This window comes from Littorina saxatilis, linkage group LG16 (assembly GCF_037325665.1).
Source record: "Littorina saxatilis isolate snail1 linkage group LG16, US_GU_Lsax_2.0, whole genome shotgun sequence".
NCBI classification, from domain to species: domain Eukaryota; kingdom Metazoa; phylum Mollusca; class Gastropoda; order Littorinimorpha; family Littorinidae; genus Littorina; species Littorina saxatilis.
Window position 1 is genome coordinate 19,246,345 of NC_090260.1, and position 27,777 is coordinate 19,274,121.

The 27,777-nt window shown below is 43.0% G+C and overlaps 1 protein-coding gene across 2 annotated transcripts in view; it reads right to left on the reverse strand.

Annotated features, from left to right (window-relative positions):
* LOC138951495 (mothers against decapentaplegic homolog 3-like) overlaps window positions 1-16,912 on the reverse strand; it is a 52,731-nt gene extending 35,819 nt beyond the window's left edge. For both annotated transcript variants that reach the window (XM_070323100.1, XM_070323099.1), the window contains exon 1: window positions 16,583-16,912. In XM_070323100.1, the coding sequence (XP_070179201.1) occupies window positions 16,583-16,788 (206 nt within the window). In that variant the 5' untranslated portion in view covers window positions 16,789-16,912. The remainder of the gene's footprint in view (window positions 1-16,582) is intronic.
* Between the last annotated feature and the right edge of the window lie 10,865 nt (window positions 16,913-27,777).

Below are 27,777 nucleotides of genomic sequence, written 5' to 3' on the forward strand. Positions count from 1 at the left end.
AAAAAGACGTCAAAGACTTTTGACCGTGACGTAATCTTTTTATGACGCTATATTTCTCGTCAATGTGTGACGAGTTCGGCTGTTCTATCAGACTGCCTGGCTGGCTGTGGCTCCGCGAATTCCTCCCACCGCCAAGTCGGTTTTTTGTGGTTTATTTCGCATTTAGGTCCCAGGTAACATTCTGAAGTTTTAATACGATCAATCGGACCTATTATCAAGTTAGTGTATCAACTTTTGAACGAACTGCGCCCAGTAGTTTCCCAGCAATAAGCTGTTAAGTGGAGACAGACACACACAGACACACAGACACACAATTAAAGTCTGCTGAGCCCTTGTACTAGCGTACTCGGGGATAAGATGAAAGTGTTTTTAAATTGATTTGGAGCATTTAATTTTGATCATAATTTTTATATTTTTAATTTTCAGAGCTTGTTTTTAATCCAAATATAACATATTTATATGTTTTTGGAATCAGAAAATGATGAAGAATAAGATGAACGTAAATTTGGATCGTCTTCAAAAAAATTTTTTTTTTTACAATTTTCAGATTTTTGTTTGTTTGTTTGCTTAACGCCCAGCCGACCACGAAGAGCCATATCAGGGCGGTGCTGCTTTGACATTTAACGTGCGCCACACACAAGACAGAAGTCGCAGCACAGGCTTCATGTCTCACCCAGTCACATTATTCTGACACCGGACCAACCAGTCCTAGCACTAACCCCATAATGCCACACGCCAGGCGGAGCAGCCACTAGATTGCCAATTTTAAAGTCTTATGTATGACCCGGCCGGGGTTCGAACCCACGACCTCCCGATCACGGGGCGGACGCCTTACCACTTGGCCAACCATGCCGGTTAATTTTCAGATGTTTAATGACCAAAGTCATTCATTAATTTGTAATCCACCAAGCTGAAATGCAATACCGAAGTCCGGCCTTCGTCGAAGATTGCTTGGCCAAAATTTCAATCAATTTGATTGAAAAATGAGGGTGTGACAGTGCCGCCTCAACTTTTACAAAAAGCCGGATATGACGTCATCAAAGGTATTTATCGATAAAAAGAAAAAAACGTCCGGGGATATCATTCCCAGGAACTCTCATGTAAAATTTCATAAAGATCGGTCCAGTAGTTTGGTCTGAATCGCTCTACACACACACACACACACACACACACACACACACACACACACACACACACCACGACCCTCGTCTCAATTCCCCCTCTATGTTAAAACATTTAGTCAAAACTTGACTAAATGTAACAAGCACAAGCACATAGACTTAACAAAAAAAGCGATTGTGGAAGACTTGTACATGCATTGAACATTTAACTTGGTTAGGTTGGGTATAATTTGATTTTGTGGTGGACTGGCAGTTTTTTGTGTGAAACCAGAAATAACATGGCAAGCACAGAAACTTAAAGGCACAGTCATTCGCGTCAAAACAATTCTGCTCACTATCCTAGGCTTTCACCTGGAATAATGAAGATCATCACTTTGGACACATACCTTCTTCTTCTTCGTTCATGGGCTCAGACTCCCTCGTAAACTCGTGTTTTTGCACGAGTGGAATTTTACGTGTATGACCGTTTTTACCCCGACATTTAGGCAGCCATACGCCGCTTTCGGAGGAAGCATGCTGGGTATTTTTGTGTTTCTATAACCCACCGAACTCTGACATGGATTACAGGATCTTTTCCGTGCGCACTTGGTAATGTGCTTGCGTGTACACACGAAGGGGGATAAGCCACTAGCAGGTCTGCACATATTAAGTTGACATGGGAGATCGGAAAAATCTCCACAAGTTAACCCACCAGGCGGCCGCGGCCGGGATTCGAACCCTCGAGTCGACCTTCCGAATAAGAGGCCGACGTCTTACCACCCCGCCACAGCGCCCGTCTGGACACATACCAACATTCAAACACCAGGCTGCTCCCTGTGCAGGTTTGTTTGTTTTTTTGTTTGTTTGTTTGTTTGCTTAACGCCCAGCCGACCACGAAGGGCCATATCAGGGCGGTGCTGCTTTGACATATAATGTGCGCCACACACAAGACAGAAGTCGCAGCACAGGCTTCATGTCTCACCCAGTCACATTATTCTGACACCGGACCAACCAGTCCTAGCACTAACCCCATAATGCCAGACGCCAGGCGGAGCAGCCACTAGATTGCCAATTTTAATAACCCACGACCTCCCGATCACGGGGCGGACGCCTTACCACTAGGCCAACCGTGCCGGTAGAGATGTTTGTGTGATGAACAAGATAACAATAACAATGATAAGATGAACACGATTGTTCTTCTCACCTGCAGTCTGTTTTGCTATTCTTTTTTGTGATTAATTAATTTATTAACAGACACTACTGAATGGTCAGGGATGGTCAAATCGTCCGCCCGGTCGCCAGGGGCGAGTAAAATATCTGCCGGGCTAGTAGAAACCGCCTGGCAACTCGCCCGGCTGGCCAATGAAAATTCAGGTAAAATGCGCCCTGTTTGGTTGTAATATCGAGTTTGAAAGCCATATAAACTCTGCAAATCAATTGTGGTATGTACCGGGCCAGCGAAATTTCTGCCGGGCTAGTGACTTTCTTGAAGTTACACGCCCGACTGGCGAGTTAAAATGTTGAGATTTTGCCATCCCTGATGGTAATATGTGAAATCAATTCTTCCAAACATTCTCACTCTGAACTGACAACATGGGGCAGTTGATTTCTAGTATGTGTCGAAGTGGATGGATAGTCTTTAATTATCCCATGTGAAAGCCAGGCCAGATCTCAGATGGTAAGCCCAACAGTTTGTTTGTTTGTTTGTTTGTTTAACGCCCAGTCCATCACGAAGGGCCATATCAGGGCGGTGGTGCTTTGACATTTAACGTGCGCCACACACAAGACAGAAGTAGCAGAACAGGCTTCATGTCTCACCCAGTCACATTATTCTGACACCGGACCAACCAGTCCTAGCACTAACCCCATAATGCCACACGCCAGGCGGAGCAGCCACTAGATTGCCAATTTTAAAGTCTTAGGTATGAACCCACGACCTTCCACTCACTGGGCGGACGCCTTACCACTAGGCCACCGTGTTGCGGTAAAGCCGAACTGTTTCAACCGGGAAAGACTGTGCCTTTAAGAATGGCGAAACTAAGAGGCACAAAAACTGTGAACATCCTATTTCATACCGTGGAACACCCTTTAAAGACCCACCAATTCAAGACTCCCTCCCTTTTCAAACTCTGTTTTCTCAGACTTTCGGTTTACCCCATTTTCAGACTCCCTCCTTTTTACATTTAGTCAAGTTTTGACTAAATGTTTTAACATAGAGGGAGGAATCGAGACGAGGGTCGTGGTGTATATATGTATGTGTGTGTGTGTGTGTGTGTGTGTGTGTGTGTGTGTGTGTGTGTGTGTGTGTGTGTGTGTGTGTGTGTGTGTCTGTCTGTCTGTCTGTGTAGAGCGATTCAGACTAAACTACTGGGCCGATCTTTATGAAATTTGACATGAGAGTTCCTGGGTATGATATCCCTGGACTTGTTTTTCATTTTTTCGATAAATACTTTTGATGACGTCATATCCGACTTTTTGTAAAAGTTGAGGCGGCACTGTCACACCCTCATTTTTCAATTAAATTCATTGAAATTTTGGCAAAGTAATCTTCGACGAAGGCCGGGGTTTGGTATTGCATTTCAGCTTGGTGGCTTAAAAACTAATGAGTGAGTTTGGTCATTAAAAATCGGAAACTTGTAATTAAAAAAAAAATTCTATTAAACGATCCAAAAACAATTTCATCTTATTCTTCGTCATTTTCTGATTCCAAAAACATATACATATGTTTTATTTGGATTAAAAACAAGCTCTGAAAATTAAAAATATAAAAATTATGATCAAAATAAAATTTCCGAAATCGTTTTAAAAACTATTTCATCTTATTCCTTGTCGGTTCCTGATTCCAAAAACATATAGATATGATATGTTTGGATTAAAAACACGCTCAGAAAGTTAAAACAAAGAGAGGTACAGTAAAGCGTGCTATGAAGCACAGCGCAATCGCTACCGCGCCAAACAGGCTCGTCACTTTCACTGCCTTTTGCACTAGCGGCGGACTACGTTCAGTTTCATTCTGTGAGTTCCACAGCTTGACTAAATGTAGTAATTTCGCCTTACGCGACTTGTTAAGACCTGCTAATTCTCTCAGATTTGTGAAGGTCTTAAAAGGGAGGTTCCACTGTACTGGTATGTATCCAAGCGGAGGGCTGGTCTTGTTCCAGGTCAATCTGAGCCAGCTAGGTGTGCCACTCTAGACACACTCAACTAGAGCTGGAACTTTGCACCACAAAGAGTGTGCCTTTAAATGCTGTGCCACTCTAGACACACTCAACTAGAACTGGAACTTTGCACCACAAAGAGTGTGCCTTTAAATGCTGTGCCACTCTAGACACACTCAACTAGAGCTGGAACTTTGCACCACAAAGAGTGTGCCTTTAAATGCTCTGCCACTCTAGACACATTCAACTAGAACTGGAACTTTGCACCACAAAGGGTGTGCCTTTAAATGCTGTGCCACTCTAGACACACTCAACTAGAGCTGGAACTTTGCACCACAAAGAGTGTGCCTTTAAATGCTGTGCCACTCTAGACACACTCAACTAGAGCTGGAACTTTGCACCACAAAGAGTGTGCCTTTAAATGCTGTGCCACTCTAGACACACTCAACTAGAGCTGGAACTTTGCACCACACAGAGTGTGCCTTTAAATGCTGTGCCACTCTAGACACACTCAACTAGAACTGGAACTTTCCACCACAAAAAGACAGTAGACGTGTGCCTACGAGAGAGAGAGAGAGAGAGAGAGAGAGAGAGAGAGAGAGAGAGAGAGAGAGAGAGAGAGAGAGAGAGAGTGAGAGTGAGAGAGAGAGAGAGAGAGAGAGAGAGAGAGAGAGAGAGAGAGAGAGAGAGAGAGAGAGAGAGAGAGACAGACAAAGAGACACACGGCAGACAGTTGTTTGTTGTATGTTTACCAGGGTTTGCTAGTGTGTGATAGGGTTCGTGTCCGTCTGAAGATGTTAGTTTCTTTGTTAGTCCTGTGTTGACAACTCTTCGACAAGCGCTTAGAACTGTACCCACGGAATACGCGCCATATAAGCTTCATATTGATTGATTGATTGATTGAGTAGACGTACCACCGAGTGCGTGTACACAAAGTGAAGAATATACACGAGTACAATTTAAGGCGTACACTAAGTGCACCAATGGAATACTGAGACTAAGGCACGCATGCTTGCACTTAGCCCAGCACGGTTGTTGCGAAAGACCACCAGACAAGAATAGTTCTGTCAATTATCATACAAAGAGAGACTGGAGAAAACAGACAACGGACAATACAGTAGACGCATCATCTTTCCCCCCCCCCCCCCCCCCACCTTTGAGACTCCCCGATTTAAGACTTGCCCAATCAGTGCTGAAAAAGAAAAGAGTCTTAAAATGGAGGTAAATTTATAGAGGTTATGAACGGAACATCTGAGAAAAGGGGGAGTCTTAATGGGAAGGGGGAGGGGGGGGGGTCCACTGTCTCAGTGTCTGTACATCAAAAGAATCAAGCATGCTTGCTGCATGACGAACAACTATCAGACTAGAATTGTCCAAATATCATCACATTCTAACAGACAACACCAAACACCATGGATTCCCCTTTTTAAAGCATCACCCGCCACCCCCGATTTAAGATCCTGTGTTCGTCCAGTTTCATGTGTAGCACTTCTAAGACCTGCTTTCTAAGACCGGCTTTCTAAGACCTGCTTTCTAAGACCGGCTTTCTAAGACCGGCTTTCTCAGATTTTGGGAGGTCTTAAACAGGGGGTTCCGATGTTAACAGACTGAAACAAGAGTCAAGATGACGTGGGCAAAGAAACAGCTCAAACCTTTATTTTTCCTTTTTTTCCCAAGAACACACACACACACACACACACACACACACACACACACACACACACAGACGCAAGCAAACTGACCCAGATACAAATACAAGAATACAGAGTGTGAACAGTTTTTTTCACTGATTGGGACACACAGACACACAAACGCATTTACAGATATAAAGAGAGCAGAGAGAGCAGAGAGAGCAGAGCAGAGCAGAGAGAGAGAGAGAGAGAGAGAGAGAGAGAGAGAGAGAGAGAGAGAGAGAGACAGACAGACAGAGAAAGAGAGAGAGAGAGACACACACACACACAGACAGAAAGAGAGAAAGACAGACAGAGACACAGACAGACAGACAGGCAGACAGACAGAGAGAGAGAGAGAGAGAGAGGGAGGGGGGGGGGGGGGACTTTCTCCCCACGGAAGCGAAATCTATGCACGCAGACAAGCGTGCGCATTAACAGACTGACAGGGACACAAAACGGCGTTCGTCCTGACAAAAGAGACCATAAAAAGATGGCTCTCACAAACATGTGTGCGTCTGTGGGTGTTTGCCAGTGTGTCTGTGTGTGTGTGTGTGTGGTGTGAGGAGGGAGAGAGAGAGAGTGAGAGAGTGAGAGAGAGAGAGAGAGAGAGAGAGAGAGAGAGAGAGAGAGAGAGAGAGGGAGGAAGACAGACAAAGAGACTTGGACACGGCAGACCCACGCAAAACCCCCATAGCGTCAAACAAACGTGTCTACTTTCAGTATGAATTTGCATCGTTCAAAACAAGTAACACGATATCCTCAAAAACTAGCGCGGCAGAACGAACAGAAAACATTGGCACATTAACCAAGGCCTATAATTAGAATCGGGAGAGCATTGAAGGGAGATGCTATGACGGCTTACTAGCGCCAAAACTAAAAATAAGTAATTAACCTGTGAAAGTTACTGATTTTCACGAGAAAACTACAATTATAACGTGAAAATTAGTAAATTACTAATTTCCACGTGTTAATAACTAATTTTCAAGTGTTAATGTCTAATTTTCAGTTTTGGCTCGCTTCCTGACGGCTTACTAGCGCCAAAACTAAAAATTAGTAATTTTCAACTTGTCGAAAAGGGAATTATATGGAAAGATATCTGTGAAAGTGTGAGACCACAGCCGATCAAAAGTCCGTCTGCTTCGAACAGCTTCGATTCGAAAGTTTTCGGGGTCGATTATTCTTTTGTAAGATACCCAAAACAACGTTAAGGAAAGCGCTATTGCAGAAAACTGTGACATGCATCTTCCCGTCGAATAACTTGCTCGATAAGGCCTTCTATTAAAAGATATTTCAGAAATAGTGTGAGAGTGATGTTTGCTGGACGTTGAAGCCTCTCAGTGCGGACTCTTCAAGTCTGACTACTGTGACCGAAAACGAGGCAAAAATGAAAATTAGTAATTAACACTGTTAATTACTCATTTTCACGTGAAAATGGTAACCCTAGGTTTTGGCACTAGTAAGCCGTCATAAGATGCGGCAAGAACGCTGATAGGATGATGCTGGAAGGTGTGGAGGAAGGGTGGGAGGGTAAGGGGGGGGGGGGGGGGTGCAATCGACAGAGATCAAAGCGAGGTGATCGCAGTCAATGATGCATTCATAAGCAGGAAACTGCCGAGAGAAAGGGAGCGAGGTCGAGGGGTAGGGAGGGGGGGGGGTGTGGTCCGACGGCCTCAGCAGGGGGCGGAGTGCAATAACGGGCGGGGAGGGGGAGGGGGTTACGGGAGGATCATAGATAACAGAGTGATCAATGTACGCGATTAATTACCCCCCCCCCCCCTCCCTTTCCTCTCTTCTCCAATCTATCAAACGTAACACACCCTCGCAGACAGATAAAGTGACTGGAGTGGAACACTTCAAAGGGAGGTAAGACATCGAGTCTCAGTCGCAGACCACTCACAACAACGATGATAATGGGGAATGTGGGGATGGGGGGGGGGGGGGGGTGAGGTTCTCGCAGACGACTCAAAACACCGATGGTACCAGTGTACCAATAACAATTCTATACACTACAGCCACAGCACGGCAGCGACACGGCAGCAGCAGTAGACGCAGACGCAACGTGTGTGTCCTTGTGCGTGTTTCTTGTCTGTGTCCTCGGCTCTCGCTAGCCCCCACGTGACCTCTGACCCAGACAGACTGACCTAGATTTCCCCGGGCACTGTGCCAGCGAATGGCAGACGAGGCAAGTCGCAGCGCTGGTGCGTTGGCGGTGTTGTTGCGCTGTTGAGGTGGTTGTCGTCGTGTGTGTGTTGCTTTTTCTTGTTGCGCGTTGCAGAAGAGAGAGTGTGTGCACTGTACTGTAAATGCTGTCTCTTTTTCTGTTTATTTATGGATTGTTTGAGAAAAATGCGAAAGGGAGAGAAAGATGGAGAGAAACAAACAGTGAGAGTGACAGCCTGACAGACAGAGTATGCGAATGTTTGAGAAAATGCCAAAGGGAGAGAGATGGAGAGAAACAGACAGAAAGAGTGACAGACAGACAGAGTATGCGAATGTGTGTCCATGTGTGCAGGCTCGCATAAATCTGTCAGTGTGATATTACTAATTACTACATCAAATTCAGTGAACACACACAGAGAAAAAAACAAGTCGCGTAAGGCGAAATTACTACATAGTCAAGCTGTGGAACTCACAGAATGAAACTGAACGCACTGCATTTTTTTCACAATGACCGTAGTCCGCCGCTTGGATGATGGTGTCGGGGGGGGGGGGGGGGGGGGGGGGTAGCAATCGACAGTCCTAAATCAAATATCAAAAGGATATATGAGATGGAGAAGGGTGTGTGTGTGTGTGTGTGTGTGTGTGTGTGTGTGTGTGTGTTAAAATGAGTGGACAACAAATAAAATACTGTAGAATAGACATAGACAGACAGGGGTGGAGGTCTGTTATCACACATGTATCGTAATCAAGAAAACATCCTGAACTATATATCAGTATACCAAGGCGACAAAGAAACACAACTCACAAGACAAAACAGACACACACATGCACACTTCCGTCACAAATGAGCAATAAGTCAAAACACGTCAAAACACGTTAAAACAAAAAGATAGCGTGATGATAGACTATCAAACACCCAGATTCTTTCATCTGAAAACCACCTGTGTCACACTTACTCCCTTTCTTTTCATGTTAAAAAAAAACAAGTCGCGTAAGGCGAAATTACAACATTTAGTCAAGCTGTCGAACTAACAGAATGAAACTGAACTCGCTGCATTTTTACAGCAAGAGCGTATACTCGTAGCATCGTCAGTCCACCGCTCGATGCAAAGGCAGTGAAATTGACAAGAAGAGCGGGGTAGTAGTTGCGCTGAGAAGGATAGCACGCTTTTCTTTATCTCTATTCTTTTTAACTTTCTGAGCGTGTTTTTAATCCAAACATATCACATCTATATGTTTTTGGAATCAGGAACCCACAAGGAATAAGATGAAATTGTTTTTAAATCGATTTCGGAAATTTTATTTTAATAATTATTTTTATATTTTTAATTTTCAGAGCTTGTTTTTAATCCGAATATAACATATTTATATGTTTTTGGAATCAGAAAATGATGAAGAATAAGATGAACGTAAATTTGGATCGTTTTAAAAAAAATTATTTCTTTTTACAATTTTCAGATTTTTAATGACCAAAGTCATTAATTAAATTTTAAGCCACCAAGCTGAAATGCAATACCGAAGTCCGTCCTTCGTCGAAGATTGCTTAGCCAAAATTTCAATCAATTTGATTGAAAAATGAGGGCGTGACAGTGCCGCCTCAACTTTTACAAAAAGCCGGATATGACGTCATCAAATGTATTTATCGAAAAGAAGAAAAAAACGTCCCGGGATATCATTTCCAGGAACTCTCGTGTAAAATTTCATAAAGATCGGTCCAGTAGTTTGGTCTGAATCGCTCTACACACACACACGCACAGACAGACAGACACACACACACACACACATACACCACGACCCTCGTCTCGATTCCCCCTCTACGTTAAAACATTTAATCAAAACTTGACTAAATGTAAAAAGACTGCAGGTGCCACCTGCTAGTGCTATTTACAAAACTTGAGAGCTTGAAATTCGAGAGCAAATTTATTCCAAGATCTGACAAATTGCAATGTGATGAATCAAATTTGCCCAACAGAATTTAGCAATAAACGCAAGCTGCTACCCCGATTAACTGTAAGAAGAGTAGGTCAGAAGGACTGGGAAAATACTGTCTGCTTTGTGGAGAACTGTGCAATACATATATGTACTTTTGAGGTCTGTGTAATAGGTGTGTGTGTGTGTGTGTACTCTGTGTGTGTGTGTGTGTGTGTGTGTGCGTACTGTGTGTGTGTGTGTGTGTGTGTGTGTATGTGTTGTGTGTGAGGGACTCTCTGTACCTCTTTCTCTTTGTGAGTGTATACAAGCTTATCTTCATGTTGGTAGAGCACTGGACTTGTGATCGGAAGGTCGCAGGTTCGAATTCGGGCCGGGACGGACACGGGTCAACTTTATGTGCAGACCCAGAGACGGAAGCCATGTCCCACCCCCGTGTCATCACAATGGCACGTAAAAGACCTTGGTCATTCTGCCATAAGTGCAGGTGGCTGAATACACCTAAACACGCAGACACCTGGGTAGCGCGACTCCGTTGCTGCTAGCTTTCCACTGGGAGGAAGCGACCCGAATTTCCCAGCGATGGGACAATAAAGTCATGAAAATGAAAATGAAATGAAAATGTTTGTGTGTGTGTGTGTGTGTGTGTGTGTGTGTTGAAGAGAGAGAGAGAGAGAGAGAGAGAGAGAGAGAGAGAGAGAGAGAGAGAGAGAGAGAGAGAGAGAGAGAGAGAGAGAGAGAGAGAGAGAGAGAGAGAGAGAGAGAGAGAGAGAGAGAGAGAGAGAGAGAGAGAGAGGGAGCATGTGTGTGGCCTTATCCATCTTGTCTGTCTTCCTGTCAGAATGTGTGTCCTTGCATCCAAGCATTCATGTCATACACATATTACACAGTGAAATTCCCTGTTTAACTTCCCGATGAATTTAAAACTTCTCCCATTTTAAAACCTTCCTTTTGTCAGTTTTTCTTTTTTAATTTAAGACTTGCTCCATTATAAGACCCTGTTTGCTTAGCCTTTCTGTTCATAACCTCTGTAAACTTACCCCCATTATAAGACTCTTTTTTTTTAAGACCTGTTTTTCTCAGATTTGTTGAGATCTTAAAGGGGAGGTTCCACTGCACGTACGCGCCCACTGAATTCAACACTAAACGCAAAGTAACAACATTTACAAATGTCAGACATGACATTTTAATGTAGATGGACTGACTCACACCAAAAATCAATACCCAGTTAAAATCTCTGGCTCCAGGAAATCAGGTTACGGAGTGCAGGCAATCCTGTTACTTGCATTAATTACAGCAGACTGCTTACCGAGAAATGTCAAAGTGTGTAAAATGTTGCAACGAACGAGCATTATTCCCTGGCAAAATGGTTATGAATATTTCATCAACTACACCTGAATTATTCTTAAAACTACATGAATAAAAATTCATGAAAGTTCATGAAACATTCATGATCATTAAATGGACCTTCATCAACTATTCGTGACAGCAGCTTCATGAATTTCAAACATTCTTGAGATAAGGAAAGTTCAAGAACTTCATGAATGCTCTCCTCAATTCCTTTTTACAGTCTTTTTGTTTGTTTGTTCGTTCATGGGCTGAAACTCCCACGGCTTTTACGTGTATGACCGTTTTTACCCCGCCATATAGGCAGCCATACGCCGCTTTCGGGGGAGCATGCTGGGTATTTTCGTGTTTCTATAACCCACCGAACTCTGACATGGATTACAGGATCTTTTTCGTGCGCACTTGGTCTTGTGCTTGCGTGTACACACGGGGGGTGTTCGGACACCGAGGAGAGTCTGCACACAAAGTTGACTCTGAGAAATAAATCTCTCGCCGAACGTGGGGACGAACTCGATCACGCTGACAGCGGCCAACTGGATACAAATCCAGCGCGCTACCGACTGAGCTACATCCCCGCCCGCCTTTTTACAGTCATTACAAGGTAAAAGTTTGCCTCACGATCTCAGATCTCGCCAGGATTTGGGATAGTATACTAAATGACCACCCCCCCGTTGGGTCACATACCAAAAATGAACAGCCTGGGTGCTCCATGCGCACACAGTTGGGAGTTTGTTTGATAAATTAATGTCACAAAAGCCAGAAAATAAATTAATTCATAAAAAAAATACAACTGACAACTCACACAGTTATCAGTCAAGGTGTTGATTTTTGGTATGTGTCCAAGCTGAGGGGTGGTCTTATCCCATGTTAAAGCATGGCCAGATCTGAGATGAGGAGAGCAGAAAAAGAGTGCCTTAAAGCTCTTAACCCCACACCCCCCATCAAGAATGAAATGCCAACAACTAATTACAATTACATCTAAGTATTATCGACATTGGACTAAGCAGACATTCTCACAGACAGCAAATGAGCAATACCTTGATCAGTTTCACTCTCTCAGTACCCAGCTGGTACAGAAAATGGTGATCAGCGGAAACGTCATTGAACCAACTTACCAGCCCCACCCCCAACACTACACACCCATATCAAAAGTGAAGCCCCATCAATTAATTACTTATAGTGACATCTTCCCATAATTGACATCAAAGTGAGCAGTCTCACCCAGCTGGTACTTCGGTATTGCATTTCAGCTTGGTGGCTTAAAAATTAATTTATGACTTTGGTCATTAAAAATCTGAAAATTGTAAAAAAAATTAAAATTTATAAAACGATCCAAATTTACGTTCATCTTATTCTCCATCATTTTCTGATTCCAAAAACATATAAATATGTTATATTTGGATTAAAAATAAGCTCTGAAAATTAAATATATAAAAATTATTATCAAAATTAAATTGTCGAAATCAATTTAAAAACACGTTCATCTTATTCCTTGTCGGTTCCTGATTCCAAAAACATATAGATATGATATGTTTGGATTAAAAACACGCTCAGAAAGTTAAAACAAAGAGAGGTACAGAAAAGCGTGCTATCCTTCTTAGCGCAACTACTACCCCGCTCTTCTTGTCAATTTCACTGCCTTTGCCATGAGCGGTGGACTGACGATGCTACGATCTTGCTGAAAAATGGCATTGCGTTCAGTTTCATTCTGTGAGTTCGACAGCTACTTGACTAAATGTTGTATTTTCGCCTTACGCGACTTGTTTTGGCTATGTTACCGTAACCACACCTATTTTTTTTGTTGTTGGCCTTATCAGTAACACAAGAACAAGAATGGATAAAATATCCTAATTCACATTAGCTGATGACGTCTGCTCGCCTTTTTAGAAGTAAATGACTAGGTAGTAGGAAGGGCAAACAAGAGAGGATGGGGATTGATGTGTGTGTTTGTCTTAAAAAGGTGTCAAGAGTTGAAGGGGGGGGGGGGGGGCGGGGGCAGGAGGGGGGGGGGGGGAAGGGTGATGTAATGAAGAAGGGAGGCTAATTTGAACACATTACACACCTTTACATCAGGCACAAAAAAAAAGTGATAATGTTAAGCCGGTTACCTGTAGGCAGGATGGTCAATTTGTACCTCTCATTTTGTTTTTTTAAAGCACTCAAGAATATTCAGTTTCAAACAATGCGGCCAGTAAATTCTGTCTCCATAGTGTGTACACGTGCATCTAGGTTTTCCCCGTAACAAATACACTTTTACAGTCTAATTTTTTCTTCTTTGGTAACGGATAATAGTGGGCAGGAAAACATAGGAAAGGTCGGGTAAACGTAACCCTACAATTTTTTTTTTATATAATAAATCAGACTTTCTTACCATCTGAACCATAATTAACAAGAAGAGCAAACGCTCGATCGAGTCACTTTCGCAGTTCTGAATATTATATGAGGCATCAGATGGACAGGAAGAAATTGCTATTCACAACACAATGAGTCACGTTCACATAAAATTTGAGCCCGGTCACTTTTATAGTTTCCGAGAAAAGCCCAACGTTAAGTTGTGTGTTGCCGAACAGAAAAGGCTAGTTATCTCCCTTGTTTTTCTGATAACGTTCGTAAAAGGCTACAGATGTAAATACTTTGATGTAAAGAATAATCCTACAAAGTTTCAATCACATCCGATAAACTTTGTCAAAGATATAAAATGTCTAATTTTTCCTTTGACGCTGACCTGTGACCTTGAAAAAGGTCAAAGGTCAACGAAACCATCGTTAAAGTGTAGAGGTCATTGGAGGTCACGACTAAACAAAATATGAGCCCGATCGCTTTGATAGTTTCCGAGAAAAGTCCAACGTTAAGGTGGTGTCTACGGACGGCCGGCCGGACGGCCGGCCGGACGGCCGGCCGGACAGACTAACACTGACCGATTACATAGAGTCACTTTTTCTCAAGTGACTCAAAAAGTAAACCATCAATAGATACATGTAAACACTATACACTATACAGCTTTCACAATCATAGACGTCACATGCAATGATTTGTCAGGCTAACTTCTTTAAAGTTTCATCTTACGGTGGAGAGCAAGGATTTTCTGCTGAAAAATGAGAAACTCTGATTACTTTGTTACCAGAGCGTTTCACGAGTGATGCGAGGCAATCATCAGTTGTAACACGCCAAAACTTATTTCAAAATGTCGAAAAGTTTGCCGTGACTCTGGCAGAATAGATGTCTTCTCATGGGTATCGAACACACACTGCATAACATACACATCAAAGTTAGTTGTATGCCACAATCGTGAATCAAAGCTGGTCAGCAGCGTGTTGTCGCTTAGAATCGCTTGCCTAACTGTTTGGGGCTGAAATTCGCCACATGACCGACATCACTTGAAAATCGTGACAGAGTTACAGGGTTTCATTTACTAGTGCGCCTTGCGCCATTGGCGCATAACATCTCAAAATGTCCCATTGGAATTCCCTTTAGTGAGTCAAAGGGCGCACTGAGATTACGTACCACTGCGCCACCACATGCACACTTTTCACGGGAGTACAATGTTCGGAATGACCTAAGCAAAAACTTGCGCCAAGCCGAGCAACTTGCGAGTTTGTGAAATGCGCTGTGATGCTTTTAAAATGTAATTCATTAGTATTCAACCAATCTTGCGAACTATCTGTGCTTGCGCGATTACCTCTGTAGAAACTATCAACAGAAGCGATATCGATCGAAACACAGACAAACACACACACACACACTAACCGGATACACAAGCAAATTCTCATATCATCATATATGGCACCAAATAGCACTATTTTGCATCTTTCAACAAAAGCATTTTCGGACCGCCTAGCCTGCTTTGTGCGTTTTTCCATCGGCTATGTAATGTCCCATCAGAATTTCGTTGAGGGGGACAAATGTCCCATTGTCTTTTTCTACCAGGCTAAACCCTGAAGTTAAGCTTATTTCCGTACATCGTCAATTGTCAAAATGTTCCACAGTGGGTGAAAGGTGATAAAATTCATGAAAAGTGTATGTTTGGGGGGGGAGGGGGGGGTGAGGCAAATTTGTTGAACTTTGAAGAAATTAAATCCAAGCAACAGTCCCCAAAGCAAAATGCTTGTTCAATTTTTCACATGTTGCTCCAGTTGCACATTTTACACTAGTTAGTAAGTTACACAAATCATGAACATAATACAAATACAGTGGCGTTCCCAGACTCGGAAGACAATAGGTCAGTTTGACCTTGATTGACAATTATATGTATCGTTCCAAATGTCCTGGCTAAATAAAAGTTGTTCTATCAGAAGGCCTCCTAGTACTACATCAGTACATATCAAAAATATTGGACAGTTGAACCTGGAACGCCGAAGAAGAAGAAGAAGAAGGACAGTTGAACAGGGGTAATAACAAAGCGTCAGGTTGAAAAAGTATGCGTCAATGACCAAAAATCAAGGCCCGAGATCAACACTGCCAATAAACTCACAAAGTTGCTGTTTATGTGTATACATACTAATACTATTTATGTATTAATTATTAATTATGGCTGTTTCACTCCAAGGAATCCCAGCAGTGAATGACTGAAACACACCACAGGGGGAGGTATCGTTCACTGCACCGGTCAACACTAGTAATAAAACTAGTCTGTGATCACAACTGCCAGGAAGCCTTCATCCAAACTTATGACGATCAGTGTAACTGTCGTTAATGCTTGATACACTGTACTGCTACTACTAGTGTCAGTGTGTAAATGTGTGCATGTCAAGCGCCAGTGGCACTCCTTACTGAAGTTACTAAGTTGTTCAGATGTCAGTGTCACTTGACAGTAAATGTTGGAGCACAAGCTGAATGTTTTGGATAAGGATCTTCTAGTCTACTTAAATGATATGTGCTTTTTATCTGCAATACTTTGAATCTTGCTTTTAAAGTGATAATACAGCTGCAGTTTGAATAAAGTTTAATGTCACTGTTAGCATGATATTGATATTATGATATTAACCTACAAAACATTCAGAAAAAATGAATAATCTATGGATGAATAAAATTCATAGCATTTGAGGACTGAACGCCTCAGCAAACAGCCTGTGATTAAAGTTACTTTGATCACTGTTTCCCAACTAATGTGCAATGCAGTAGGCTATGACCACTAGAGAAGGAAGGAAAGAGAGAGAGATGGAGAGAGAGAAATGCGCTGAAATCCTGCTGACAGCAATCGATATGTTCCACCTACCTGGGAATTGTGATGCATTTTGTGTTCGGGTCCTGAGTAGAGAGTGACTTGGTAAGTTCGTCCAATCCTCCCGTCTTCTTTAGCTTTTTGACGAGACTTTTTACAGCTTTCTCGGACCATTTATCGTCTTTATCATGCTCGCCTTTCTTCCAGGCAAGCAGCCTCTTAACGATCGGCGGAGTGAAAGGTGACACCGCAGTCGTCATTCTTCGCGAAAAAAGTGCTTTTCCGCTTTCGATCTGCTGTGCACAATTTTTGCCAAGTAATCGAAACAGCAGCACTTTTGTTTTGGTATTCCACAACAATATTTAGTCGGCCATGACAGTTCGACCGCCGTACAAACCATAGAAAAAATACTTGAGCCAAGAAAAATAGTGCATGTTCGTAGGCTGTTTGCAAACGAAAGCAACGTTTATTCGCTGTAAATATAAGCCATTGACTGAAAAATTCGTACGATTAAAGTGTGGAGGGGCAATTAAAATGATGTCATGTTCAGTTTGATTTTAAAGTATTTCTGCGCGCAGTAAAGAACTATTTTGCAAGGGGGAGCATGCATTATGTAACACCTGCAGGCAATCTTGCCTGTTTCGTCATCGCTGCTAGAGTAGCTTTTGCCAGAAACCGCTGGCATAGCTGATCCAATCGCGTCGCTGAAATTCTTTGCAATCCCCATGCAACTCAAAACAGCTTTTTGAATGCATCCGTGTTTGCGTGAGTCAAAGGGGAGAAGTCATTGACTCGCTCGTTCGCTATAGTTATTTTTTGAGGCGGCATACTCGCTCTGCCCCGCCCCCTCCCTCCCTCCCTCTTTCTCTGTTATTATCTTGAAATTCTGTATTAGTAGATCTATTATTCTCTCTCTCTCTCTCTTTCTCTCTCTCTCTCTCTCTCTCTCTCTCTCTCTCACACACACACACACACTACACACACCATGCACAAACACACACACACACAGGCACATACACTAGTGACACACTGACACGACACACACACCGTGGCACACATCAGTGAACACACATGACACACTGGCACATTCAGTCTCTCGACAAATTAAAAACTTATTCTGGCTTAGTCCTGTGAGGTTGAAATCAGTTCAAGTAATGAATCTGAAAAGATGTGAAACGTCAGTCCTGACTGATTCAGTTGCAAGAAATAGAATGGTGTTAGCGAATCAGTAGTCTTTCACTATCAATCAGTTGATACGAACTTGATGATACGACTCATGTAACCCACTCTGTAAATAGAGAATACTACATGGCTTGCTGTGTCGTACCAGATTTACACGAGGTTTTTTTTTAAACAGCAGGCCTATTGGACTGCGAGCGAAAGCGAGCTGTTCACTATTTGAAAAAGCAACGACAGCTAAATTGAAGACGCGGCTTGTTTTGGAACCTCGATCTCTTCCAAAGCCTCATGCAATCTATTACGTCAAAGCAAAGAAATGTCACTCTGAAAGCCGTGTGGCGTGACGTGTTAGTTCTAAAAATTCATCGAGGGTAATTAGCGAGCGCAATATTTTTTCTATAATGACGTTTGTCTCGGTGACTCTGGTATCATATGCAGTGTAAACAAGTCGCGTAAGGCGAAATTACTACATTTAGTCAAGCTGTTGAACTCACAGAATGAAACTGAACGTAGTCCGCCGCTAGTGCAAAAGGCAGTGAAAATGACTAGCCGGTTTGGCGCGGTAGCGATTGCGCTGTGCTTTTCTCAGTGTACCTCTCTTCGTTTTAACTTTCTGAGCGTGTTTTTAATCCAAACATATCATATCTATATGTTTTTGGAATCAGGAACCGACAAGGAATAAGATGAAATAGTTTTTAAAACGATTTCGGAAATTTAATTTTGATCATAATTTTTATATTTTTAATTTTCAGAGCTTGTTTTTAATCCAAATATAACATATGTATATGTTTTTGGAATCAGAAAATGACGAAGAATAAGATGAAATTGTTTTTGGATCGTTTAATAAAAAAAATGATTTTAATTACAAGTTTCCGATTTTTAATGACCAAACTCACTCATTAGTTTTTAAGCCACCAAGCTGAAATGCAATACCAAACCCCGGGCTTCGTCGAAGATTGCTTTGCCAAAATTTCAATCAATTTAATGGAAAAATGAGGGTGTGACAGTGCCGCCTCAACTTTTACAAAAAGCCGGATATGACGTCATCAAAGGTATTTATCGAAAAAAGAAAAAAACGTCCGGGGATATCATACCTAGGAACTCTCATGTAAAATTGAATAAAGATCGGCCCAGTAGTTTAGTCTGAATCGCTCTACACACACACACAGAGATAGACAGACAGACAGACACACACGTCTCGATTCCCCCCTCTATGTTAAAACATTTAGTCAAAACTTGACTGAATGTAAAAACAGGTCCCTGCCAGACTTGCTTGACACGACCTCATTTACATGATATACACACGTGTAATTTGAACGACTTATTATCTCACGAGAGTCTTTCTCACGTATGTAGGATAGTCAAGCTTCCGAACTGAACAAACGTAACTTGTACCGTCAGAAAAGCAGTTAGTCATCATTTTGTCTCATGTAAGTTTCTGGCTTAGTACCGGAGTAGCTTAGTACTTAGTAGTAGTCGTAGTGGTGGCCTGCGGGTAGTAGTGGTAGTAGTCTGAGTGGCCCGCGGTAGTAGTAGGAGTAGTAGTAGTAGTAGTGGCCCGCGGTAGTACTCAGTAGTTGTAGTACACTACATTGGGGTGTGCACGTTAAAGATCCCACGATTGACAAAAGGGTCTTTCCTGGCAAAAATGTAAAGGCATAGATAAACAAGTCGCGTAAGGCGAAATTACAACATTTAGTCAAGCTGTCGAACTAACAGAATGAAACTGAACTCACTGCATTTTTACAGCAAGAGCGTATACTCGTAGCATCGTCAGTCCACCGCTCGATGCACAGGCAGTGACATTGACAAGAAGAGCGGGGTAGTAGTTGCGCTGAGAAGGATAGCACGCTTTTCTTTATCTCTATTCTTTTTAACTTTCTGAGCGTGTTTTTAATCCAAACATATCACATCTATATGTTTTTGGAATCAGGAAACCACAAGGAATAAGATGAAATTGTTTTTAAATCGATTTCGGAAATTTTATTTTAATAATAATTTTTATATTTTTAATTTTCAGAGCTTGTTTTTAATCCGAATATAACATATTTATATGTTTTTGGAATCAGAAAATGATGAAGAATAAGATAAACGTAAATTTGGATCGTTTTAAAAACAATTTTTTTTTTTTTACAATTTTCAGATTTTTAATGACCAAAGTCATTAATTAATTTTTAAGCCACCAAGCTGAAATGCAATACCGAAGTCCGGCCTTCGTCGCAGATTGCTGGGCCAAAATTCAATCAATTTAATTGAAAAATGAGGGTGTGACAGTGCCGCCTCAACTTTTACAAAAAGCCGGATATGACGTCATTAAAGGTATTTATCGAAAAAAAGAAAAAAATGTCCGGGGATATCATTCCCAGGAACTCTCATGTCAAATTTCATAAAGATCGGTCCAGTAGTTTGGTCTGAATCGCTCTACACACACACACACACACAGACAGACACACAGACAGACACACACACACACACACACACACACACACACACACACACACACACATACACCACAACCCTCGTCTCGATTCCCCCCTCTACGTTAAAACATTTAGTCAAAACTTGACTAAAGTGTGAAAAATGTCCACCAAATACCCGTGTGACTTGGAATAATAGGCCGTGAAAAGTAAATATTCGCCGTAATGGCTTGAGATTTACTGGCCGATGTGAATGCGTGATATAGTGTGTAAAAAATTCCATCTCACACGGCAGAAATTAATATGTAAAGCGCTTAGAGAACGTCAAGCGTTATATAAATCTCCCATATAAATAAAATAAATAAAGTAGTAGCTAGTCGGGTAGTAGTACCCGTAGGAGTAGTAGCTAGTCGGGTAGTAGTAGTAGTAGCATCATTTAAGGTACAGCGGGCTGATAAAAAAACTCTCATTTTTATGGAACCTCAGTTCTACATTATGGATGTGAATAGTTTTTAGATAGCACGCAGAGAATCAGATAGATGCTTCATCGGTGTTGCATGGACGGGCGCATTGGCGTAGTGGAAAATACATCGGCCCCCCAAATCGGAAGGTGGTGAGTTCAAATCCCGTCCGCGGCCACCTGGTGGATTAAGGGTGGAGATTTTTCCGATCTCCTAGGTCATTTTCGTGTGTATACACGCAAGCACAAGACCACGTGCGCACGGAAAAGATCCTGTAATCTATGTCAGAGTTCGGTGGGTCATAGAAACATGAAAATAGCCAGCATGCTTCCCCCGAATCGGCGCGGTATGCTTCCTGAATTGCGGAGTAAAAGCGGTCATCCACGTAAAACTCAACTCGTGCCAAAAAAACAAAAAACATGGAAGTTCGGGCCAGCCCATGAACGAAGAATAAGGTCTTGCATAACCCCCTTTCTTTCTTTCTTTCTTTATTTGGTGTTTAACGTCGTTTTCAACCGTTCAAGGTTATATCGCGACGGGCATAACCCCCTGGGTTCGGTTCTCGAGAAAGAAACAACAAAAAACAAACAGCACGTCAGTTTTGCCCGTTTGTTTCGTTTCATTGGATCGTAACTATGATGACGCTCGGATAATCACTGTCAGTGACATACGTCATGTACATTGTGGGAAAACTTATATGCGAAACTTGTTGCTGGTGCTTTTTTCCACGACATCCATTCAAAAAAATATCGGTAAGAATAATAAAACGAAAAAAGAAAAGGATACATGACGCATGCAAAAAGGAAATGTCATTGTAACACACACGTCTTTGTTTTAGAAAAGGAAATATCACTCGAAAACACGTAGCCAGCTCAGTTGCCCACACACATGCAGTCCATTCTGATTGTCTTTCTGACCGGACGCTACAGTCCAGGGGCGAATCAGTTCATTTTATGGGGGGGGGGGGGGGTTCCAAAAGTATATTGTGAAGATATGGGTGTGAAGGCGCGAAGCGCCGAGCTGACGGCGCAAAGCACCTAGCTTGCTAGGGGGGTCCGGGGGCATGCCCCCTCGGAAAATTGTGAAAAAAAGGATGCAAAATGGTGCAATCTGGTGCATTCTGAGGATGATCATTACCAGTTTCAGGCAGCAGATTTTGTCACTGAGTAATACCCAAAAAACCCACTAATTTTTTAAAAAATAATTTGGCTGGGGGGGGGGGTTCCGGAAACCCCAGAACCCCCCCCCCCCCCCCCCCCCTCGTCCGCCCCTGAGTCCTACGTGAATCTATCAACAACAACAAAAATACAGAGTTATCTCATATATGTTTTTCGCGAGCACTGATCTAAATTTGAGATCAGTGGTCGCGAGACGAAAATGATTGCAGATTGGCCGACTTCGACAGTGATCTCCGTTCTGTTTTTCACAGTTATGATAAAGACATCGTTCTAAGGTCAAAACAAGTCGAAATGTTGAGACTGCTGTCGGAAGGAAACCGTAATATATGGTTTCATCACTGTCAACTGGTTACAGAAAAAATCGTCTGCTCCAGTGAGCGCCGAAACCAAACGGTTGATTATCACGTGACACTTTTGCCATATTTAGAGTTGTTTACACAGTAAAAATACAGCCGCGAAAAATAGCTCGCTTGAAACTGTCTTACATATATATAAATTCCTTTGTAATTTAAAAATTACAAAACACCATGAAAAATCATTATCGACGATCGCGAATCTGCTTATATCAATAATACATTACAAAAAGCTCTAAATATGTAAAAAATATAAAAAATAAAAAAAAATATCGGTTTCCTTGCCAGACAAGGAAACTCAAGGCATCCTGTCAGGGAGAGAATGAGCGGAACTCATTTTGACCTGAGTTCAGGATGACATGCAGCCGTACTGAATGGCACCAAAATTAAGATTTGTTTCTTTGGCAAGCCTTAAATTTTTGTTTCAAAACAAAGTACGTTCTTGATAAAAAAATAAAAATAAAATCCTCAGAAAAAAAAATGCATGGTGGTGGTTATTTTTCTCCTAAAAAGTGATATTTGAATAAATCATGGGTGAAGGTCAGGGCCGGATCTGGGGGGGGGGGGGGGGGTTCCAGGGGTTCCGGAACCCCCCCCCCCCCCTGGCCATCCAATGTACCTCTCAGAGAGAAAAATAAGTGGACTTTTCAAGCTCTTCCTCCAACTCCCTCAGTTTATTTGGTCTTCTCAAACTATTTCAAATTATGAACAACATCAAGTCGACAGCGGCCTGCCCTCCCCGTTATAAGTCCATCATCATAGTAATATTCAAAGTAAAGAAACTGTCAGACTTATTATATGAAGTATTTTGTTACTGTTGAAAATGTGTAATTTTGATTCCCAATTGCAAGGAAAGACCAAAAAATGACCTCACAAATGCAACATTTTCTCGGCTTCTGGGAGGCTTTGCCCCCCAGACCCCCCAGCAGGGCGTTGCCCCTGCACCCCACCGGGGCCTGGGCGGCCCCTGGACCCCTGCCTTCAGTTGGAACCCCCCACCCCCCCTCAAACGAACTTGGTCCGGCCCTGAAGGTGGACGCTTTTAGTAACTTTTGGGGATTAGATATGTAGTGTTTGGGAAACAATCATCTTCCAGAAAAAAAAAATAAAGATAGAACTTTGAATTATGTTTTATTTTTCTCCAAATAGGTCAATAGATGCAATAACATAGCTTTTTCTTCCAAAGACATTGCTGCCCAGGAGAGGTACAAGGGCGGATTAGGGGGTGGTTACCCCCCCCCCCCCCCCCCCCCCCTCGGCTGTAAAAAAAAAAAAAAAAAAAAGTTTGTGACTTTTGTTGTTGTTTCTGTCTGTAAAGCCGGGGGAAGTGTTAATTGTTTAATCAGTATCATTTTTGTACAGTTTTAACTGCCAATCCTATGCGACATGTCTTTCTTCTAACCATACTATATGATGTCGGGAGCAGATATCATGGAAGATAAATTGCCATTATTTAATACTAACTTTAAAAGAAATAATGAGTGGCTGCTGACACCAGTTGTTCATGTTTAAAATCAAGGATAAGCCACAAATTGTTTCTAAAATAGCTAACATTCTTCAGCTTCATGGGGGGCTTCGCCCCCAAGACCCCCGAACGGGGCGTTGCCCCGGTACCCCACCAGGGGTCGATACCCCTGGACCCCAGGTTGTAACCCCCCACCCTCTTTGGCTTAACTGCTCCGCCCCTGCGGTATGCAATGCGGGACAGGAGGAGCCAGACCACCATCCTTCACTTGAGCAATGTAGGTCACTGTCGGCCAATGAAACCGCAAACCTTTGAGCACATTCAACTGGCAAACCGGGACAATCCGAGGCAGCTGATTGGCTGGTCGGAACATGCACCTAAATAACCCGTAAACCATCACAGATACTGTCAGGTTTTTACACACAGTACAAGCACCCTTTTGTTTAAACATGCACCGCTTGAGAACATCCTAGGTGTCCTACGTAAAGAGCGAGCAATGTTCAAATAATTAAATTTTGCGTGGCCAGCCGGATTGTTCAGTATCACAATCCGACGCCACGTTTTGGCGCTAGACCTAACTTTTAAAATCTAAATAATAAATTGACAACTTGTTACACAAACATTGTGAAATCATAAAAAAAAATCTTTCTTCATCAAGACAAGATCAGTACAATTCGAAGTTTTGAAAGTTTGAAACAAGAAAAGCCTGGAAACGTGTCACGCCAAACGTCTTTCTCGTAGCAGACGACGGTTCTGCATAGCGCCAGTTCCTTTGAACGTCCATCCGCCACCGCTCTAGTTCGTGTGACTCGCAGCCGTTTGTTGCGTTTTAGATTCAGAGGTACACAATAACATGCTATTGCAGATAAACTTACAGCGAGTCGCATTGAATTCACAACCTGACGACTAAATTGTGAAAAAAAGGAAACTGGATCACACGGGTTCACGATGGCTCAGGGGTAAGATAAACCACGCAAAAATAAATTCTTTGAAAATTGCTCGCTCTTTACGTAGGGCACCTAGGATGTTCTCAACCGGTGAGTGTTTAAATGAAAGGGTGTTTGTACTGTGTGTAAAAACCTGACAGTATCTGTGATGGTTTACGGGAGGCTTACTGTGTCTTTAACCTTAATTCCTGTGTTTGCACGACCCGTTCGGCGTGCTGTACCTACGTCCCACATCTGCAGACAGCACACCCATACTACTGTCTGATCAGTCATCGCTCAACGGCTATCGCCAGTTATCTCTCTGACCGGACGCTAAAGTCCTACGCGAATTTATCAAAACAAGAATACAGAGTTATCTCCCATATGTTGTTCGCGAGCAGTGTTCGCGAGACGAAAATGATGGCAGATTGGCCGACTTCGACGGTGATCTCCGTTCTGTTCTTCACAGTTATGATAAAGACATCGTTCTAAGGTCAAAACAAGTCGAAATTTTGGGACTGCTGCTGGAAGGAGACCGTAATATATGATTGCATCACTACAGAAAAAAATCGTCTGCTCCAGTGAGCGCCGAAACCAAACGGTTGATTATCACGTGACACTTTTGCCAGTTTAGAGTTGTTTGCACAGTAAATACAGCCGCGAAAAATAGCTCGCTTGAAACTGTCTTACATATCAATTCCTTTGTAATTTAAAAATTACACAACACCATGAAAAATCATTATCGACGATCGCGAATCTGCTTATATCCATTACACATTACGAAAAGATCTAAATAATTATGTAAAAAAATCGATTTCCTTGCCAGACAAGGAAAACCAAGGCATCCTGTCAGGGATAGAATGAGCCGAACTCATTTTGACCTGAGGTCAGGATGACCAACACTACTGTCTGGCCAGCTGACACCAGTCTGATATTTGTCACTAATCGCGAATGGCCTCTCCTGGGCACCAATGTCTTGGGACCCACTGCCCAATTGCAGAATAAATGCAGACTTCAGGGCAGCCACCCAGCTACGGCCATGAACATCGAACGCAGAAAAAGAAGAAGAAACTCTGTCTGTCTGTCTGTCTGTCTATCTGTCTGTCTCCCCCCCTCTCTCTCTCTCTCTCTCTCTCTCTCTCTCTCTCTCTCTCTTTCTCTCTCTCTTTTCTCTCTCTCCCTCGTTATCTCTCCCATGCACGCGCGCATGTATGTTTATGGGTGCGTGCGTGCGTGCTTCCGTGTGCGTACGTGCGTGCGCGTGATTGTGTGTGTGTGTATGTGTGTGTGTGTTTGTGTGTGCACGGTGTGTGTGTGCGTGCGTGTGTGTGTGTGTCAGTGTGTGTGTGTGTGCGTGTGTGTGTATGTGTGTGTGTGTTTGTGTGTGCACGGTGTGTGCGTGCGTGTGTGTGTGTGTGTGTGTGTGTGCGGTCGTGCTTGTGCGCGTGTTTGTGTGTTATGACATTTAGCCGCATCTTTATGCGTCACACCAATGAATTATTCACAGTGCATTAACGATTGTTTATGGTTGTAAGCTCACCAGAAATAGCTAGCTAGCTTACTTCCATACTTCACATGTTTAAGAAAGACAAACAAAAGCTTGTGGCGATTACTATAACATTCAGCGAAAGAAACGAGCCACTGTTGTAGCAAGTGTTTTACTTCATACCTGTCTTTTTTTCGTGTTTATTGTCTCCCTGATTGATTGATTGATTGACTGATTGATTGACTGATTTTGTTGACGGTTGTGACATAATTAAACATTTGAAAGAAAGGGCAGATTTTTTTTAACGTAATAGTAATGGCAATCTAATGCACGTGTTTTGGAAACACGAGAAAAAAACAGCATGCAGTCCCCGGAATCGAAGTATGACTTTGTAAATCGCGAGGTGGGGGATGGGGGGGGGGGGGGGGGGGAGGGGGGATGGCCATACAAGTCAAAACCGGCAATGGTTTTAAACGAGTGTGCGTGGCAGTCGAAGGTCGCCGCAAACACAGAAGAAGAAGAAGAAGAAGAAGAAGAAGAAGAAGAAGAAGAAGACGATGACGACGAAGAAGATGACGAATCTTTGCCGAAGTCACAGCTGCCTGAGCTGTACAGTGGAACCCCCCCCCCCTCTCCCCTCCGTTTGAGACCCCCCAATTTAAGACTCCCTCCTTCTTAAGACCTTGTTTTCACGGACTTTATGTTCATAACCTCTGTAAAATGACCCCCATTTGAAAAGATTCTCCCTCCTTCTTAAGACCAGATTTTCTCAGATTTTTTGAGGTCATAGAAGGGGGGTTCCGCTGTACCGAAAATACAACCACATTAATGTTACACCTCGCAGCCACTCTTGCCAGTGATCTTATTTGGTTTCCAACCACAAAAGGTATCACAAAATAAACAAGTCGCGTAAGGCGAAAATACAATATTTAGTCAAGTAGCTGTCGAACTCACAGAATGAAACTGAACGCAATGCCATTTTTCAGCAAGACCGTATACTCGTAGCATCGTCAGTCCACCGACACCGCTCATGGCAAAGGCAGTGAAATTGACAAGAAGAGCGGGGTAGTAGTTGCGCTAAGAAGGATAGCACGCTTTTCTGTACCTCTCTTCGTTTTAACTTTCTGACTCACTCACTCAACTCAATGCCCGTCACTCCTGTCAGGGTATGGGCCGCCAACAACAGCTCTCCAGAGTCCTCTGTCCTGGGCCATCTTTTCTATCTGACTCCAGGTGTAGCCCATCTTTCTGGTGTCGGCCTCCAGGTCGCGTCGCCAGGTGTTTCTTGGACGGCCTCTCTTTCGCTTGCCCTGGGGATTCCACCTCAGCGCTTGTCTGGTGATGTTGGTTGATGGTTTGCGGAGGGTGTGTCCAATCCATCCCCATCTCCTTTTCCTGATTAGTTCTTCTGCCGGAAGTTGGCAGGTCCTTTCCCAAAGGTCGGCATTGCTGATGGTTTCGGGCCAGCGGATCTTGAGGACCCTCCTGAGGCAGCTGTTGATGAAGGTCTGGACTTTTCTGATGGTAGTCTTGGTCGTTCTCCAGGTCTCTGCTCCGTATAGTAACACCGACTTTACGTTAGAGTTGAACAGTCGGATTTTCGTGGTTAGAGACAGTTGTCTGGAGTTCCAGATGTTCTTGAGCTGGATGAAGGCGGCCCTTGCTTTGCCGATCCTTGCCTTGACGTCCGCATCTGTGCCTCCCTGCTGGTCGATAATGCTGCCAAGGTATGTGAAGGACTGCACTTCTTCAAGGGGACTTCCACTTAGGGTGATGGGCTCTTT